This window comes from Sebastes fasciatus, chromosome 1 (assembly GCF_043250625.1).
Source record: "Sebastes fasciatus isolate fSebFas1 chromosome 1, fSebFas1.pri, whole genome shotgun sequence".
Lineage (NCBI taxonomy): Eukaryota > Metazoa > Chordata > Actinopteri > Perciformes > Sebastidae > Sebastes > Sebastes fasciatus.
This window is the reverse complement of record NC_133795.1, coordinates 5,005,027-5,023,845: the sequence shown is the minus strand read 5'-3', so window position 1 is coordinate 5,023,845 and position 18,819 is coordinate 5,005,027. Positions and strand designations below refer to the sequence as shown.

The 18,819-nt window shown below is 41.1% G+C and overlaps 1 protein-coding gene across 2 annotated transcripts in view; it reads right to left on the bottom strand.

Moving 5' to 3' along the window:
• Positions 1-18,177, bottom strand: part of pdzrn3b (PDZ domain containing RING finger 3b) — a 121,201-nt gene extending 103,024 nt beyond the window's left edge. Inside the window, exons 1-3 of one of the 2 annotated variants that reach the window (XM_074647178.1) lie at positions 16,843-18,177; positions 7,794-7,880; positions 5,119-5,226 (exon numbers count right to left, since the gene is read on the bottom strand). In XM_074647178.1, the coding sequence (XP_074503279.1) occupies positions 5,119-5,226; positions 7,794-7,880; positions 16,843-17,559 (912 nt within the window). In that variant the 5' untranslated portion in view covers positions 17,560-18,177. The remainder of the gene's footprint in view (positions 1-5,118; positions 5,227-7,793; positions 7,881-16,842) is intronic. The other variant, XM_074647261.1, reaches the window with a different exon arrangement.
• Between the last annotated feature and the right edge of the window lie 642 nt (positions 18,178-18,819).

Below are 18,819 nucleotides of genomic sequence, written 5' to 3'. Positions count from 1 at the left end.
AACGCACAATTACTGAATACAGGCTGTGTTTATTTGTCTGTATATTTAGCATTTTGATAGTTTAACAGTATTTATATAGCACTTAAACCTGCTTTATAATATAAAAGACATGAAAATTTCACTTTTTACAATATGGGACCTTTAAAGTCTACTCAGTTCTGCCTTTCTACTGCTTTCAGTATTCTGCTAAAATACAACAAATTTCTTGTTGAATTAAAAAAATTAAAATAAATTCTAACATTCTTTTCTTGATACTCTCTTTTAAGTAACTAAAAAAATCCCCAAGTGCAATATCGCAGTCTTTTGCGATGTGTTTATCGCACAAGTTGACATTGCAATGTATTGTTACTAGTAACTGCCAGCTAATACAACCCGCATCATCTATTACAAAACTGTGCCGGCACGAACATGCCTGTTATTTTTGCTCCATGTTCCATGACGCCTTGTTGTATCGACTGAATGAAAAGGTCGTTCTGTTGACCTTTAGCCTTCCAATCACCACTTTTCAATTCAAATGACACCCAGTGTATATATTTATATAAACATAGTCTTGGCAGGGACACATTCCTTCCCGCACACACTCAACCCCGTCCTCCATATTAGAACTGGCTTCTCCCAATGGCAGTTTATTTTAAAGTAGTTGTTGCCGTTCGCCCTCGGTGACCTGAGAATGTTTGCTGAGGATTTACAAGGCGACATTTACAACAGCAGCCCAGGCGTCTCCATTCTCTTCCTATTTTCACACTCAGAAATCCCACACACGGAAAAAACATCCCCTCCACTCTGAGAGCTCAGGCACGGCCATTCCTGGGATTGTGACATTGGCTTAGTCGTATTGCACAAGCAAAGAGGCTTGAAGAAAGTGGAAGGTCAATTTGTTGGGTGGGGGGAAACGTAGCAACAAACTCTGGCCTAGAGTTCCAGCATTGCTCAATGTGAAGTGACATTGAAAGGGAGAAAAAAAGAAAGCTGGGATTACATTTATACGGTAAATATGTAAAGACAACACAAGAACAAGCTGCGGGGCTGCAGAGCAGAGCCCTTCATACCCGACCAATCCCCTCGTAACACTGAATCAGAACCTATTTATGAAATCCCGGTGGCAAACACGGGCAGATCTTGACCAGAGTGCTAAGACTTTTCAGCTCGCGGAGCGAAAGCAAACACAGCGGCTCGGGCTTTTTTATGAGAAAAAATGTCCGGCTGAACAAGGAGGCATTCATACGCTGATTCATACCAGCCTGTAGCTCAGTGAGAGGACAGCCATCTGCTATCACACTCCCCCGCTAAGAGCCTGTTATAGAAGGACGAGCCGTGGATCATCATGTACATGTTACATCCATATAGACTTACTGGAACTAACACCTCCGCTACAGGAAAGGGAAAACAGCTCCGCGGCTGTGGTTTTTCTGCCTCCTCAGGTGAACGTGTTTTTCACCGCTTCATGTAATATGATTGTTCTTTTACAGTGCGGTTTTACACAGCGGGATAATGCTATGCCTTGTGAATGGCTGTCAAAACTATTGCCTCTGTAGGCTTGTAAGCCCGATTGCATGTGTTGGAGAAAAACATTTTCCTTCCACTGTAATGGTGATGCTAAAAAATGAAACATTAGCAATTTCATCTTTAAAGCTGCACTAATCAATTAATACGTTTATATTTAAAGTGGAACAAATGCCTGTGTGACTGAATGAAGTCGCTCATGGTGATGAAAACCCCCTGAGAGTTATCACCCAACTCTGCAGCTCCTCTCAGCCTCTATGAAGCATTTTGGCCTATTTTCCCCTCATTGTTTTGCTTTTCTGGCCCACAAATCCGCTCTTTCAATCTTGTTTCCAGCTGCAGCAGGCAGCTGTTTTCAGCAAAAAAATAAATAAAAATAGTGGCACATCTGGCAAGCTAGGCAACCAAAGGGAGAGCTAGTAGGAGAGTGAATAATACACTTTAATTCATCACGTGGCCAGAAACCCAACTGTCCAGAGAATATCAGTAAATGCAGCTTTAAAGGGGACATATCGTGCTCATTTTCAGGTTCATACTTGTATTTGGGGTTTCTACTAGAACATGTTTACATGCTTTAATGTTCAACATTTTTTATTTTTTTTCTCATAAAAATGTCTGTCTGAATATACCTGTATTCACCCTCTGTCTGAAACGCTCCGTTTTAGCGCATTTCAACGGAATTGCAGCGGAATTGGGTTACTAGGCAACAGCTTGGGTCCATGTTTACTTCCTGTCAGCTGATGTTATTTACATACACTGCAACAGGAGATAAACTGGGAGACATTTAGAATGTTTATGTTTAAAACCATGTAATGGTCTAAATATTGTATATTTGTGACATCACAAATGGACAGAAATCCTAACGGCTTGTTTCAACTGCACAATTTCTGAACACAGGCTGTGTGTTTTTCTGCATGGATTGAGCGTTTTGATACTTTCACAGTATTTACATATCACTTAAACTTGCTTTATAATATAAAAAGACATGAAAATCTCACTTGTTACAATATGGGTCCTTTAAGAAAAGCTAATATCTTAAAGGTCGATCTAAAAAGACAGTTTGCCGCTTCAGCTGTCAAGAGCTGATTTAAGCAAAACCTTTTAGATTGCACATGATGCTTTCTGACTTTTACTATCACAACTAGTGCCGAAAAGAGGACTCGATCAATTGCTTAGATGATCAATCATTTTCAACAGAAAATTCATCAATTTATCATTTAAAGGTCCCATATTGTAAAAAGTGAGATTTTCATGTCTTTTTTTTTTATTATAAAGCAGGTTTAAGTGCTATATAAATACTGTGAAAGTATTGAAACGCTCAATCCATGAGGAAATACATAGAGCCTGTATTCAGAAATTGTGTATTAGAAACAAGCCGTCGGGATTTCTGTCCATTTGTGATGTCACAAATTGTCACACATTGTAAAAGGTTTGGGACTGTTAGTCTGACAAAAGTAATTATGCAGACATCACCTTGGGTTTCGGGTAGAGTGGAAAATTAAAAGATGAATCCAAAAAAAATGATCAACAGATTGACTGATTATGAAAGTAATGGTTGGCTGCAACCGTGAACGCAACAGAAAGCTTCACATCCTGTTTGATTTTTTGTTTTACTACTTTTAGCCATTCTAAAAGCACCTATGGTTTCTTTGAGTACATCTGGTGTACTTTGAAAACACCTTTTCCTGCAAAGATCATCAACCATGCATTACAAATGTGTGTGAAAGCCACTGATGTCATACAGTATTTGCCTGAGAAAAAAACAAAACATACTTCCTGAGGTGTGATGAGTCCCACACAAACAGGATGCTAAATAGGTCGGAGTTACGAGCTGTTGGTTTCAACCCGCAAATTCAAAACCTGAACATGAAACTGCCTTTGGGGCGGTAGGGATTAAATTGCTTTGATTCTCCACTGTAAACCAGAGTTCACAGACCCGAAGGTTAAAGACGCAACCCACACAATTGCGAGCATGTCGTTATGACGTTGCATTTCTTATTGTGGTCTGAGAAACCATGACATGGAACTTTTTTGCTTTAGCCAGCTAACAAAGAGGGAGACTTGGAAACATGAACCACCTTCGCTATCGGGTTTCCCACCTGATGAAAAGCGCCAAATGTGGAGCGACAGCTCTGAACTGTCTATACATGTCTAGTTCAATGGCTGAATGATTTATTATGTTGCTTTTTGTCTACTAATCCCTCACCTCTTGAAAAGAAAAAGGTCACTTAATAGGGTGCTTTGCTACCTCCTTAGGCTCTCCGCGTCCTCTCCGCTCATGTGTTCCTCCTCATCGGAGAGATTTTGTGACTTCAACTACAATAGCTCAAATGTGCAGAATTATCCTAAAGCAAAATCTGTACTCTACACTCTTTAAAGGGTGAATGGCTATCTCAACACGAAAGATATCTTCTAAAGTAACCAAATACATCAACATCCGGCCCATTAACATGATTCCCCAACATTCACACGCGCCGAGGCAAACACATGCACGCAAGCTCATAAAAACAGACACTGCAGATGCACGCAAAGATACACATATTTAGTTCCGCTCGTATGTGACATGTGAGCTCTTCGCTCATCAGCTTGTGGCCCACTTAGAGTCACTTGTCGGCCTCAAGTCACCAGGATACGAGGAGAGGATCGCTGGATCAACCTGCCCTTTGTTGAGGGGGGATCTCCAGTTGCAAAGAGCTTTGATTGTGTACTGGAAGAGATTATAACGGAGGACTAACATGTCACATCTTAGTTATAGTGTTGCCGTAATTACAGGGACAATATTTAGAAGCATAGCTCGTGCCAGAGGACTTGTGGCATCTTTGTATTGACTTCACGAATGACAGAGTGATCAACGCAGTCCAGATGTCGGATATTCCTTTCTTGTAAACACTTTCCACAAACATCTCTGCGAGCGATGCGCCCGTCCAAATGCTACGGGGGCAATTTCACTGAGGTTTGACAGTAAAGCCGGCGACAAACCATATTTGTCATCTTGCGGCACGCGGTAATACACACTAGCAATCCACATAAACATCTCCACTCAATGCGGCCATTGTGCTGCGACTCTGCTCGACAACTGCTCTATAAAAGCAACCTTTGTGATGTTGAGTTTTTCAACGCATCCGTCAAGCTGACCTCAGGGCGAGCTGGCCTTTCCACATGAGATTCTGTTTAAAGGCGAGAGGAGGATGCTACACGGCAGCTCTGTCATGAAGGATTCGTCAGCTAGGAAGTGAACACAGGGGCTCTTTCTCACTCAGCAAGACAAGACAGCCTTGCCTCAGGTTTAATCTGTCTATCTGCAGTGCACTTAACGAACCCGCCGCCTGAGTGTTGATTGGTAGAAGTATACGTTGAAGCGTTTACTGTCTGCAGGATTTACTTTCTTGAGCTGAAATAAAAGCCCACAAAATGTAAATGCTCATCCGACGTGCTGCTTTCAGCCGGAGTTTAATTTTCAAAAGTCACAGGAACATAAATATTGAGTGGTGAGTTTGTGCTTCCTCGCTGTCGTCATCTTAATAAGGCAGACAGCAGCTGTCACGTAATCCAACTTCCCCCGTCTACATTACAGCAGCCTCCTCCATATGAAACACTACAGCGTAGGCCACATACCTCTAGTATTCTGTCGTGGATCTGAAGGCCTTCGTCCTTGTCCGCCGGACCTTCCTCGATGACCTTGGATACGAAGATCCCCTCATTCGAAGTGCTGTCATTGTCGTCCTGTGGAATAAATTGCAGTTAGTGTCTGGACAATAATAACAACAACAGTGCTCTGATTGTTAAGGACAAAATCGTCGAAGTTTAGTGCTGACATCAAAACAAAAGAAGTATTTAATTCATCTCTCAATAAAACATATGTACGCTACTTTTAAAAACCATGAAAAAAATTTGCAGTTTGCCCCCACCAAACAAATACATATTGTGAGTATCCCAAGTTAAAGGGTCAGTTCACCCAAATAAGAAGAAAACTTATTTGATCGTCCTAACTGTGGATGCAGATAATTTCAGTTTTTTTGTGCCATCCCAATAAAATGGAGGTGAACAGAGTGTAGTTTGTGTTGCTCAAAACACTGAAAAGTGAATGGCATTGAATAGCAGCATGTCTTTCCAGAAGTAATTTACAAGTTACTCAGATGAATCCACAGATTTCACTGTCAGCAGTTTTCATATAGGAAGTAGGGCTGTGTATCGGCAAGAATCTGACGATACGATACGCATCATGATACTGGGGTAACGATTCGATATATTGCGATACTGTAAGCACGGCGATATATTTTAGTTTTAGGAAAACTGTAATAGTATAAACAAGAACACACCAGAAATACACTTTTTTAGAATAAGCAAAAATAACACATTTATACCGCATGTGAAAAAACTGCGTGGTTTTTGCCCCAAACTGCATGTGATTATCATAAAGTGGGCATGTCTGTAAAGGAGAGACTCGTGGGTACCCATAGAACCCATTTACATTCACATATCTTGAGGTCAGAGGTCAAGGAACTCCGGAAGAAAATCGTCATGTTAGTTTTTCCCCTCCAAAATTTTGCTTGACTTTGGAGTGTTATTTAGCCTCATTCGCGACGAGCTAGTATGACATGGTTGGTGTTCTAGTTTCATATGATGTAGCTTTAAGAATGAGCCCGCTACAGCCTCGGAAAGATCAAATAATGGTCTAGTGGCAGGCCGCTTTAAGAGGTTAATTAAATCTACACTGTGTTTTGGAGAATCAATACAGTACCGCACAACATAATATATCTCGATAATCATGTGCATCAATATTTTCTTACACCCCTAGGAAGCTGCAATTTCAGAGGCGAGTATCTCAAATTCTGGGCACATGAAACCAAAAATATCTGGAAGGCTAGATACCAGTAGAGGTGAATGGAAAAATAAGTATTTGAAATTTGGGTGAACCGACCCTTTAACCCTGCCCTTGAGTGTGGACATAAGGTGCTTCCTGGCCTGCAAAAGGGCATGTGGACATACTGGATGGCCATGAGGTAGACTCCATCTAACACTGTGGCCCTGACCCCAGAGTCAGAGCCAAGACTGCTAACATCTCTATCAGCGCTCTCTTTAAAAACCACATGAAAATATCTTCTACACTCCTGCTGAGCTGTGCAACACGACTGCAACTTAAATGGGACACTTAAAGAAACCTCAGAAGTCACAGCGCTAACTCTAATTAATCATTTCTGGTCTGCTTCCTCTTTCAGGGGCGTCGTGTACACTTCAGTGTTAAACGCGGCAGTGCTTTGCAGCTAATTTTTTTTGACAAGCTTACTTCTTCCATCTTCAGAGCTGTAGACAAACTAGCCCTTTCCCAGAGACCACAAAACCTGGCAGCTGATTGCTCTTACCAAGCCATGCCAGCATAACAGCCACATGAAACGCATGTGTCAAAGGCTACGGGGATATTAGCTATTTCCATTTTAATGAATAGCTTCTTATACTGCTGATTTGAGGCTAGCAGGGGAAAGCGAAAGCCAAGTATTATCTCTGCTCTCTTATGGTCGGGTTTGATACATGGTTCTGTCACGAGAGCGAGAAAGGTCGCAAATCTACGAGACCGTGGACTCCTGTGAAAAACACAGCTTTTTATGTCTTTTTATAGTTTCCCCGCTATAAAAAAAGTTTTACTATGATAATCTATGTCGCTGCAGAAAAGTGCGTCAGTGTGGGAGTGGAAAAACAGCTCTGTAACAGTAGAGTACAGTCCCGATGAAAACCGATACGGGGAACACCATTTCAATGAGACTGCCGCTGCAGAAAGAAGCTCCATGTACGGATGAGAGTTGTAACCAGTGTTGAGATATTTTCAACCCCTTCACTCAGCAGAGCGTGTGGCATCATTAATGACTCGCTTCAGAGCCCCGAGGCAGAGAACATAGTGGCTGTGAAAGGTTCAGGCCGGGATAAAAAGACCCTTTCCTCTCCTCTGTGTTTACCTCACCACCAAAATCCCCTCAATTAGAGACAAAACAACTGCGGTAAAAGCCAAAATCCCAGATTTAACTCCCATAAAAGTAATTATAGTTTTTTTAATCTGTAATGCCAAATCCGCTAAACCAGACCAATATATAAACACAATAAAACTTAATAGATGCGGTCCATCTATCCACAGGCTAGAGAACACATGGCATGACTGTCTAAGCTGTGTCAGTCAGTACGGAGAGAGCCTGTGGTGCTTTTAGTATACATGCTATTCATTCCTGGCTCGCCATATGACACTTGGCTGATCACCGGGGGGGAGATGAAACCTCCGAGACGCTCGGCTTTCAACCTACCGCGCATGGCCTTCCTCCTATGATGTTAAAACCCAGAGATCCGTCCTCACGAAGAAGGACAACCGTCAAGCTTTTAGTCTCGCCTTCCTATACAGACAGACAAGAGGAGAGACACGTGAACACAGAGATGGCAGGAGGTTATAACATAATAATCCATATTTAACTCCAGGTGAGAGACAGAATGACTCGACAGGGTACTTAAAGAGGAACAAATTATCTAAGTTATTAACTCAAACACATAAAATTACAAACAGAACAAGGAGTAGGAGTAAGAGAAAGTGAATATTACCCTCCCCTACACATTAAGGGGTGATATGAAAGTCTAAAACTGGCTTCATGTCTTCACTAGGGCTGAACAATTAATTTACTTTATATCAAAATCGCAGTTTGAAACAGTGCATCTTTCAAATCGCAAGAGTTAAATTAAATAACAGCTTCTTCCAAGGTGTGGGAAATTAAAGTTTTACACCCAGCTGGCATGTTCTGCTTCCCTGTAAGCTAATTGGTGTTAATTATGCGTTAGCCAAACAAAACAAAGACTGAACTTGTTCTGCAGTTAATAAGTTCTCTGAGCTTGTGTCTGTACAATTAACGTTCAGCCAAGGATAACATCACTGACCACACAAAAACACCAAAAGAGTGGTGGAATAAACATTTTAGCTAATCGGCTAACTCAGACAGACAGGTAGCTAACGGTTCGCTCTGTGGTTGTCGGGTGTGTAAGCTAGATGATGGACAGAGTTGTTGGAATCTCATGGTTAAACTTTTAAGCACGTCATATAAAGATTTTAAGATAATATCACCCAAAAAGTTCTGAATCTTGACCTCCTCCCACCCCCAACCCGGACTCGGGGCTATGAAGCAGCTAGTCTGTGAAGCCAATGTTGGCTTAAGTAGCTACAGTGCTGAGCTGTCAACAGTATCATTAGGGGTCATTAGTCGGATATCAAAACACTGTTCGGGCGTAACCTTCCATGAGTTTGTCATTATTACCATATCAGCTGTTATTAATAGGTAATTTCATGTAAATGTGTCCCAGTTTATTTCCTGTTGCGGTGTATGTGAATGACAATAAGCTGACAGGAAGTAAACATGGACCCAAGCTGTTGCCTAGCAACGCAACTGAGTGCTGCAGGAATGAGTCCTAAAACCTATAAATGAGTTAGCGCTTCCGGTTCCCTTGTCCGGAAGTCAATGGTTTTAGTTAGATGCCTGAAATAAGGTCTGTGGTTAAAACAAGTTTAAGAGATTTTAACGTTATGTTCTATAATAAAATACGCCAATAAATAACCCCAGTCGTGAATTTTGAAGCCTTTACATGTCTTAGAAAAAGGCGGTTGCTAACAAGCTAACATGCGTTTTACTTCTGCCGATTGCGTTCACGCTTCAAAAAGACATAAAAGTGGTGTTCATTTGTGGAGATTATCTAATGGAACTAAATGTGGAAGTATTATAAATGTTTATTTGCCACAGAGTTTATTTTATGCAATAATCTAAAACCCAATGGAAAAATACCATTGACTTTTTGTCGAGGGAACCAGGGCGATGCTAACTTCCTGGTTGGCCTACAAAAATACGTCATCCCTGAAGCACTCTATACCAGTCTAATAATGTATGCTAATATCTTAAATGTGGACTAAAAATTGTTATTGTATAAAAAAACTAACAGGATTATTTAAAATTGTCCTTTTCTCCAACTGACTGGTTTGAAGAAAGATCTCTTACAGGACCTCAAAAAAGAAATTTGATGTGATTCAATTAATCTAGAAACAAGATGTGTTGCTGATTATGCTTGGTACCAATTATATTGTTTAAAACAGTAGGGCTAGAGTTTAATTTATAAAAAGAAAAAATGATCACAATTTAAATTGCTAATCCCAATATTGGTAAAACAAAAAGCAATTGAATATTTTCCTGAAATGGTTCAGCCCTACCCCTCAGCACTCTCTGATGTGACCGGCCCGAAGAGCCAACCGCCCTTCCCTCTCACAAACTGTTATCCTATGTAAATTAATACACCAGAGGACCTCTTACTCAGTGGCAACATGACATGAAAACCTCTGGGAAACTCGCAGTCAGCTCTTAATCTGTTTTTTCCAAGCGGGACTCAGAGGGGAGTTATGAGGTAACATAATTTCAGCTGCCACTCCAGTATGCTGCGACATAGAGAGCCTAAATATAAAAGCTTGGCATGTACAGTGTCCTGAAAAGTGTATTCTAAAAAGACCACCATGTGCATGTCAGGCCATTCAGGAATGTGCACTCCTGCACCGCGTGTCACGGCGGCATTAGCGACACATGCTTCCACATTAAGGTGACTACAGCCGTTACTGTCAACAAGTAGACAGTTGGGCATCAAGTGAAAACTGAGTTGACAAATAAAAGCAAAAAAAGTACCGGGCCAGTTAATTAACTTGAGTTAAACTGAATCGGCCACAAGCCTCAAAACAAATTAGAGGGATTTTAAAGGTGTTTTTTAACATTTTGTCCGCGAGACCCATTAAAATGAACTCAGAGTAATTAAGGAGCGATTTTTTTCCACATCTGTGAACACTCTGGCAACGCTCTAATCCCTAAGAAATGAAGTGAATCTCTTCCAGGAGGCTGTGTATTTACTTAAACATAAAGGTATGCCTAGGTGATAAAAAATAACATGTCCTTACCACCAGAAAGGCAAATTATCACGCTGACATCACTTGTGGTGGGGGAAGCTATGTCAAGTAAACAAACGTTTAGCATTAACTTTAATGGGAAAAGAAGAACGGGGCGGTTTGTTTCTGAGGAAGGAGGCATGCTGGCAGTGAAACGTTGCTAACTGGTGACTTGGCACACGAGCCTTCACCTCAGCACCAGTCACACTTTCCGAGTCTGTCCTGCATCAAACTGCTTCCCCTCCGTCTGCCTCGTGTATCTAATTATAGTGGGGGTAAAGTCATACTGAATGAAAAAGGAAAATATTGATTCACAAACTATTGGCCTGTGTAGAGCTGCAGTGATTAATCGATTAGTTGTCAACTATTAAATAATCGCCAACTATTTTTTTATAATTGATTAAATCGGTTTGATTATTTTTTTAAGAAAGAAAAAGTGAAAATTCTCTGATTCCAGCTTCTTAATTGTGAATATTTTCTGGTTTCTTTACTCCTCTATGACAGTAAACTGAATATCTTTGAGTTGTGGACAAAACAAGACATTTGAGGACGTCATCTTGACATAGTTATAATCTCAGGTCACACAAATCTGACAAAACAAGCCTGTTCCACTACGGCCCTGGAACGATCTGAAGGCCAAGCTTAAACCTGAGACCCTTAACTCTTTAAATGATTTTAAACATAGAATAAAGGAAGTGCTCACTGCTAACTGCAGTTGCTTCAATTAACTAACAAACACATGACCAAAATGCTGCCCTGTTAATGCGCTGTATGCTGTAATGTACTTTGACGTACCTATTGTTGCTTCTGTGATTCAATGTTGTTGTCTTGTTATGTGTTGGATACTGCTGTTTGACCCCGTCTTGGCTATGTCTCACTTTTAAAAAGAGGTTTTAATCTCAATGTGACTCCCTATTTGAAAAGGGCAAAAGTGAGCATGGCTCACATACCCCCGCTCACTGCTTGACCCCTGCTTAAGTAGGGCCAAAGGTTTTGCCCTTTTGGAAAAATTTCAAAAATTTTAGGCACCATGGACTTCTAACTCCCAAAAGGCACAACTAAACCACACTGTCAACCATCAGACCAACATTTGAAGTTCCTAAGTTAAATAGTTTTCGAGTTCTGCTCCGGAAACTAAAGTGTGACACGCGAACGGACGGAAGGACGGAAAGACGGACGGACACGCGGAGCGCTATATACCTATATAATAAAGGTTATGATGATTTGATAGACCAAACAACTAATCGATTAATCAAGAAAATAATTGACGAATTAATTGACAATAAAAATAATCATTAGTTGCAGCCCTAGGCCTGTTATTAAGAAGTGGAAACTCAGTGGCCTGGTCATTGAAATTTCAGATTGTGGAGGATGTTGTATGGGAGATTTCAAATCAATTAGAGCATTATTGTTATTATATGTATGTAAAGTAGGGCTGGGCGATATGGAGAAAATCAAATATCACAATATCTTTTTAACAAATACCTCAATACCAATACTGCCACTATATATCACTTTACTGTTTTACAGCCTTTAAAACCAGGAAAAGACAACACTTCTGAATGACAATGTCTATTCTCATATCACGATATCGCTATAATATTGATATATTACTCTGCTCTAATGTAAAGGAAGCAGCAGCTTAATCAAATGTCTTTCTTTGAAGGGTTACTTCCAAAAAAAAAGCCAATACTCATGTTGTCAGTGACTTCTAGACAGCTTTCATTGATGTGATCTCTGTCATATTTAATTGACGCCCATGCGCTGGAGATAACTAATGGGCTACATTATTCTGTTAAATTATCTCACAGATTCGTGCTTTTAAAAATAGACCACAATTAACCTTATCAGATTGAGCCCATGATTACCCAAATCAAATTCAATGGAGGCTTAATCTGTTTGATGTCTTGTGATTTTGATAGACACTCTTTATCGCATCAAGTAGCGCAAACACTGTCATCGGCGCACAGCTGAAGAAGGAGCTCGGCTCAGAACGGAGATCTGAGGCTGAATGGAAAGTGTGACAGCCCTGAAGTGAACCAGAGGGAGATCTGAGCCTTTTTGTTTTTGCTTTGTTTTATTACTCTGGCTGCACTCACTGAAGATGTCTAAAAAAAAAAAAAAGTGTTAGGACTATTATTGGAAACTCAAGTCAGTTATTTCCACATAGCCAGGTCATCCTGATCTCCCTCACAGTCGCTGTCTGGATATTAAAAGAAGACATTAAAATCTGGCTCAGGAAGCCGAGGAAGCGACGGAGACGCAAAAACAAACTAAAGTAGGTTACCCGTCACGATGGGCCTGTATTCCCTCTTTGACAGTCATTCGAGGAAGAAATGTGTCACAACAAATCTGCATCACACACTTCTCACCGAGGAAAATTCGGATTTGTGAAACACTGGCTAGTAACGGATGCACTCCATTTAGCTGTTCCAGGTTCACGGCGTTGTGAATGCTGGCTCACTAGCGTGGCTTCAAAAGGAACAGAGCCATCATAAATGTCGTTACCTGGGCTTTTTGCTGCTTTGACAAGCCAAAATATTCCTGCGGGAGAGGTTTAATAGGCAATAAATGTCACCGAATCTGATAACAATTGATCAATGACATCACAAAAAAGGAAGCTAGGCTCTGAGAGAGTTTCAGTGGCAGCCCTGCCTAATCCCACTTGTGATGCTTCGGTTCATATTGCCATGGCTCTCCCACCAAACAATCCTGCTCTCTGCTTGACTGGACCCCATGAATGAGCCTTTCTAGAATAAGAAAAAAAAAGCTTTCCAACAAAACCACATCATCCACAAAATGTAGTTCCCTCTCCTCCCGACCTGCTCTCTCTCTCGCTTATGTGAATGATTTCCGGAACAATTCCCGTGTTCAAGGCGTTTCAGAACAAGGGACTTTATTCCCTCTGTTAACATTAGTGGCGCTAATAGACTGAACGTATATATATCTCAACGGTACGGGACTGAAACGCCGCTGTCAAGTGAACTATGATAACCAGCTGTGCTGCAGGCCCAGCGAGCTTCTGTACACCAGCATGAGCGATTTCACCATTTCCCCGCATCGGTGCCTTTTGATGCGCAATTTACCAGTCTACCGGAACACATTTTGCTGGGAACTGAGTCCATAAACGAAGAAATGAAACCACCAAGAAGAAGAAAAAAAATGAGAGAGGAGTGAAAGACGTCACTTAAACAAGATGTTCAAGATGTGTGAGAAACTGAGTAAGAAAATTCAGTGATAAAAAATTGGGACTTAAAGCTTCAGTAGGCAGAATGTTTTTGGCATCATTGGGCAAAAATTCCATAATAACCTTTCAGCATATTGTAATTCAAGTGTTCTGAGAGAAAACTAGACTTCTGCACCTTCTCATGGCTCATGGGTTTAACAAATCCAGCCCGTGATGGGAGACTTTAGCCAATCGCAGGTCATTTCGGAGAGAGAGAGCGTTCCTATTGGCTGTTCATTCAACGGAGACAGCTGTCAATCACTTTCGAACTCTGATCAAACAGTCAAACAAGGCAGCGCTGATCAAATATTAATCAATATTCTGTTACTGTAATGCCTATTTCTCACCTCAAATGTTTTCAGAAACATCTTGTAGTGCACTGTTTAGCTGTAAAATGAGAAAGTTTGTGACCCGGCAGCCATGTTTTATCAGCGCTGCCAGGTTTGACTGTTTGATCGGAGTTTGCGAGTGATTGACAGCTGCTCAGAGACGGCAGACTCCAGCTCAGCTCTGATTGGTTGTTTTCCTCCGGTCTGTGAAATCTTGCAGATGCCATTAGGAGCACCGGAGGACACAGAGGCACATGATTTTTTTTCAGATTACCTGTCTCACACACCACTGTCAGGATATAGTGACTGTTTTATAGAATCATATTTGCTCCATTTCTACCCACTGCTGCGTTAAGGAGGTGGACAAAATCCAAGAAAGGGTCCCATTCATCCACATTACTTCATGTAACACTGTCAGCATAAAGCTCCTCCTCCTGTTCTCGGGCACATTTTATAACTCTAAGCCTGATTACAGCGGGACCACTCCCCTCCGCTGATCACAGCAGCAGTGCAACCACCATACACTAATTCAATTCATTAACTGACTTATGAACTCCTGCATCCTTTATGATGCTGATAATTGGTCATTACAGGAGGCAATGGCTTTTTAAATCTGAAACCATAAAACACCGTTACACCAGAGGTTCCTGGACTTTTTCCCACAGATTTAGATTCATTATTAACCAGTGACCATGCAGACATCTTTTATCACCTATATGTCTCATCATCACTGTGTGCAGTGTAGCCACACAACTCTGGGATTTTTAAAAGGCCTTTCAGCCCCTTGAATGCTGATATTCCGGCCCAATGGCACAGCAGTTTGTGACATAGGCACGAAATTTGATGTATTGATTCGTGTACATACAGTACACAAATATGATGGTCAGAATGAAATCAATTTGTATGTAATCCACGTAATTGTGAAAGGGGAGTAGAAAGACCGGCTAACAAAAAACACAGGACTTTCACCCAGGAGACCGGCGTTAGTGTCCTGTGTGAAACCAGAAGTTAAAGTTGATTTGTTTGTCTCGTAACTTCCGTACTTAAGTTACGGCACTTCCAGAGTTATTATAACCCAAACTGCGATCTATTCCTAAACTTAACTAAGTAGTTTTATTTTGAAAAGACCAGAGCGGAAATTCGTAGAAATCAATCTTTTCCTAAACCTAACTAAGTAGTTTTATTTTGAAAAGACCGGAGCGGAAATTAGTAGAAAAAGCACTAAAAATAGTTTGTTGAAAGTCGTGCCGAGCGTCACAAAAAAAGGCCAATCCGTGTCTATGTACACGAATCAAACAGATTAAATTTCATGACTATTTCACGAACTGCGGTGAAACTGTGTTGTATATTCACCTTCTTCCACAACAGTAACTCTGCTACATCCATGATACTAATTTGTTATGATTGTGTAGGGGGGGAAAAGGGGCAAACATCCGATGACAGAGAGCCTTAAAACAAGCATGCTGCGAGCAAGAGGCAATATAACTGGAACCTGGCTCTTGTTGTGTACAGAACAGCAGTAAATATTTGGCCCTCCCCCCACTGACTGCCAGCTGGCCGGCCAGAGGCACAGCTGACATCCATGTCTCAGAGCAGGCAGACAGTGAAGAAACACAACTCCTGAGCACTGGAGGACTCCTGGAAACTTTTGTTCCATGCAAGCAAGCAGGACAAATCCCTCAGATAAATCCTAAAAAAAAGTTTCATCAGGGGTGTAGTTAAAAAACAACAACTATCCAAACAACTTGGAGGAGCAGTAAACTGGGATAGTGAGTCCCAGAGAGCAAACAAACATGTTGAGAAAGTATATAAAGTTGCCCCTGAGACCAGGATGTCAGTTAAGATGGGTCAAAATATGTTGCTGATACATATTTAAGGAGAAAACTTGTCTAGAATTAATCTTTGGAAATCACTCAAAAGCATATTTTTGTAGTGTTTGCTGTTTTCTTTTTTTTTAAGTATTGTATACTACTGGAGTGCAGGTTTTCCCCTCAGTGACAGCGAGATAAGTGAGGGGGAAAAAAGTTGCTTGAGCTCCCTGAAAGTAGAAAAATATATTTTGCTGACCACTATCAGAATTAACTTTTGGGAATCATTCAGAAACAAATTTTTGTATTGTTTGCTGTTTTCTTTTTATTTTATGTATTTTACACTACTAAAATGCAGGTTTTCCCCTCAGTGACAGGGAGATAAGTGAGGGGGGAGAAAAAGTTGCTTGAGCTCCCTGAAAGTTGAAAAATATATGTTGCTGATACATATTTAAGAGTCTACACAATCAGAATTAACTTTTGGGAATCATTCAGAAACATATTTTTGTATTGTTTGCTGTTTTCTTTTCATTTTATGTATTTTACACTACTAACATGCAGGTTTTCCCCTCAGTGACAGGGAGATAAGTGAGGGGGGGGGGGGGGAGTTGCTTGAGCTCCTTGAAAGTAGAAGAGTCTACACTATCAGAATTAACTTTTGGAAATCACTCAAAAGCATATATTTTTTTGTATTGTTTGCTGTTTTCTTTTTATTTTATGTATTTTACACTATTAAAATGCAGGTTTTCCCCTCAGTGACAGGGAGATAAGTGAGGGGGAGAAAAAGTTGCTTGAGCTCCTTGAAAGTAGAAAAATATAATTTGCTGATACATGTTTTGTCTGCACTATCAGAATTAACTTTTGGGAATCATTCAGAAACATATATTTGTGTATGGTTTGCTGTTTTCTTTTTATTTTGTTTAATTTATACAACTAGATTTCAGGTTTTCCCCTCAGTGACAGGGAGATAAGTGAGGGGGAGAAAAAAGTTGCATGAGCTCCCTGAAAGTAGAAAAGAGTGCTACTATAACTCACCTTGCAGGAGAAAGCCACGGTCTGGGTGAGTGAGTCGATCCTCTCGCTGTACTCGGTGAATTTCTTCTGATATTTCAGAGCTGTCATCTGCAGCTCGCTGTGCACGGCGGAAAGTTGCGCCAGCAGCGTCTTCTCTCTCTTGTTGGCTTTAATAGTCTGCTTCTTGAACTCTCTGTCCAGGCTGATGATCTTGCAGTGCAGCGCTCCGTTGTGCAGCTTCAGGGCTCTCAGGCAGCAGTGGCTGTCTAACAGCTGCTCTTTGCGGCTGAGCGTCAAGCCGCAGCCGCTCTCGCACAACCCCACCGGCCTCCACTCGCACGTCTCCCGCATGTGCACATCCAAGTCCCGCAGGTTGAGCACCGCGTCGCATCCTTTATTCCTGCACTTAACCGGCGAGAAGTCGCACATCTCGGCGTGCGCGGCCAGATGCTGCAGCTTCACCACCGCGTCGCAGCCTCTCGCGTGGTTGTCACATTTGATGTCCAGCTTCAGGATGAGGTTCTTCAGAGGCAGGACGTGGTTCAGCTCTTTGGTGGTGGAGATGCGCTGGCATTGGACCGGGCAGCTGCTCTGCTGGACGACCCAGGGCAGCACGCAGCCGGAGCAGAAGACGTGACCGCACGGAGTCGTCAGCGGGTCCTCCAGGACTTTGTTGCACAAGTTGCATTTGAAATCCGGGTCCACGGTGCCCTTGAAGCGGTCCAGCTCGAATCCCATGTTTTTTTTTCTCTCCAAAAAGTCCCAAATCCTCAAAACTTGTTGGACTCCCCCACCCCTGCAGATCTGAGGAGTCGGAGCAGTGGGGCGTTTTTAGCTGGTCATTGGTGGAGCTCACAGACCGACTACAGGCGCTCCTCTACTCACTGTCTAAACTCCACTAATTGACCGAGACTTTTGGTGCCTTCAGGTGCGCCTCGTAAACACAAACTTTAAAGTTTGAAAAGTTTGTAAGTCTAAAATATAACTACTTAAAGGTTATTATAACTGCTTTATAATAAAAAAAAAGACATGAAAATCTCACTTTTTACAACATGGGACCTTTAAATGATAAATTGATGACCAAAACTGTTGTGAATTTTCTGTTGAAAATGATCGATTATCTAAGCTTTTGATCGAGTACTGTTTTCAGCATTAGTTGTGATAGTAAAAGTCAGAAAGCATCATGCAATCTAAAAGGTTTCGCTTAAATCAGCTCTTGACAGCTGAAGCCGTAAACTGTCTTTTTAGATCGACCTTTAAGATATTAGCTTTTCTTAAAGGTCCCATATTGTAAAAAGTGAGATTTTCATGTCTTTTATATTATAAAGCAGGTTTAAGTGTCAAAACACTCAATCCATGGAGAAATACACACAGCCCGTATTCAGAAATTGTGTCTTTGAAACAAGCCGTCAGGATTTCTGTCCATTTGTGATGTCACAAGTCTACAATATTTACACCATTTCACAGTTTTAAATGTAAACATTCTAAATGTGTCCCAGTTTATTTCCTGTTGCAGTGTTTGTGAATGACATGAACTGACAGGAAGTAAACATGGACCCAAGCTGGTGCCTAGCACAAAATTCCGTTGAAGAGCACTAAAACGGAGCGTTTCAGACAGAGGGTCAATACAGGTATATTCGGACAGACAGTATGAGGAAAATAATGTGTTTTTTTAACATTAAAGCGCATAAACATGTTCTAGTAGAAACCCAAAATAAAACCATGAACCTGAAAATGAGCACAATATGGGACCTTTAAATCAACTTTTTCAAGTAGGAACAACTTTTAGTTGCGGAACTGCAAAAATGAAAAATACAAAATCTAGATGAAGTTGATTTTTGTTAAAGCTTATAACACCTGAATGTTAGACCTATATATCGTTGATGCAATATACACCTCAAGTGCAACTGCCTCTGTTTACATTACATCTATTTTTATATTTTATACTTCTAGTGTAACACTTCTGTTCATATTTATTTATTACATCTACTTTACCTG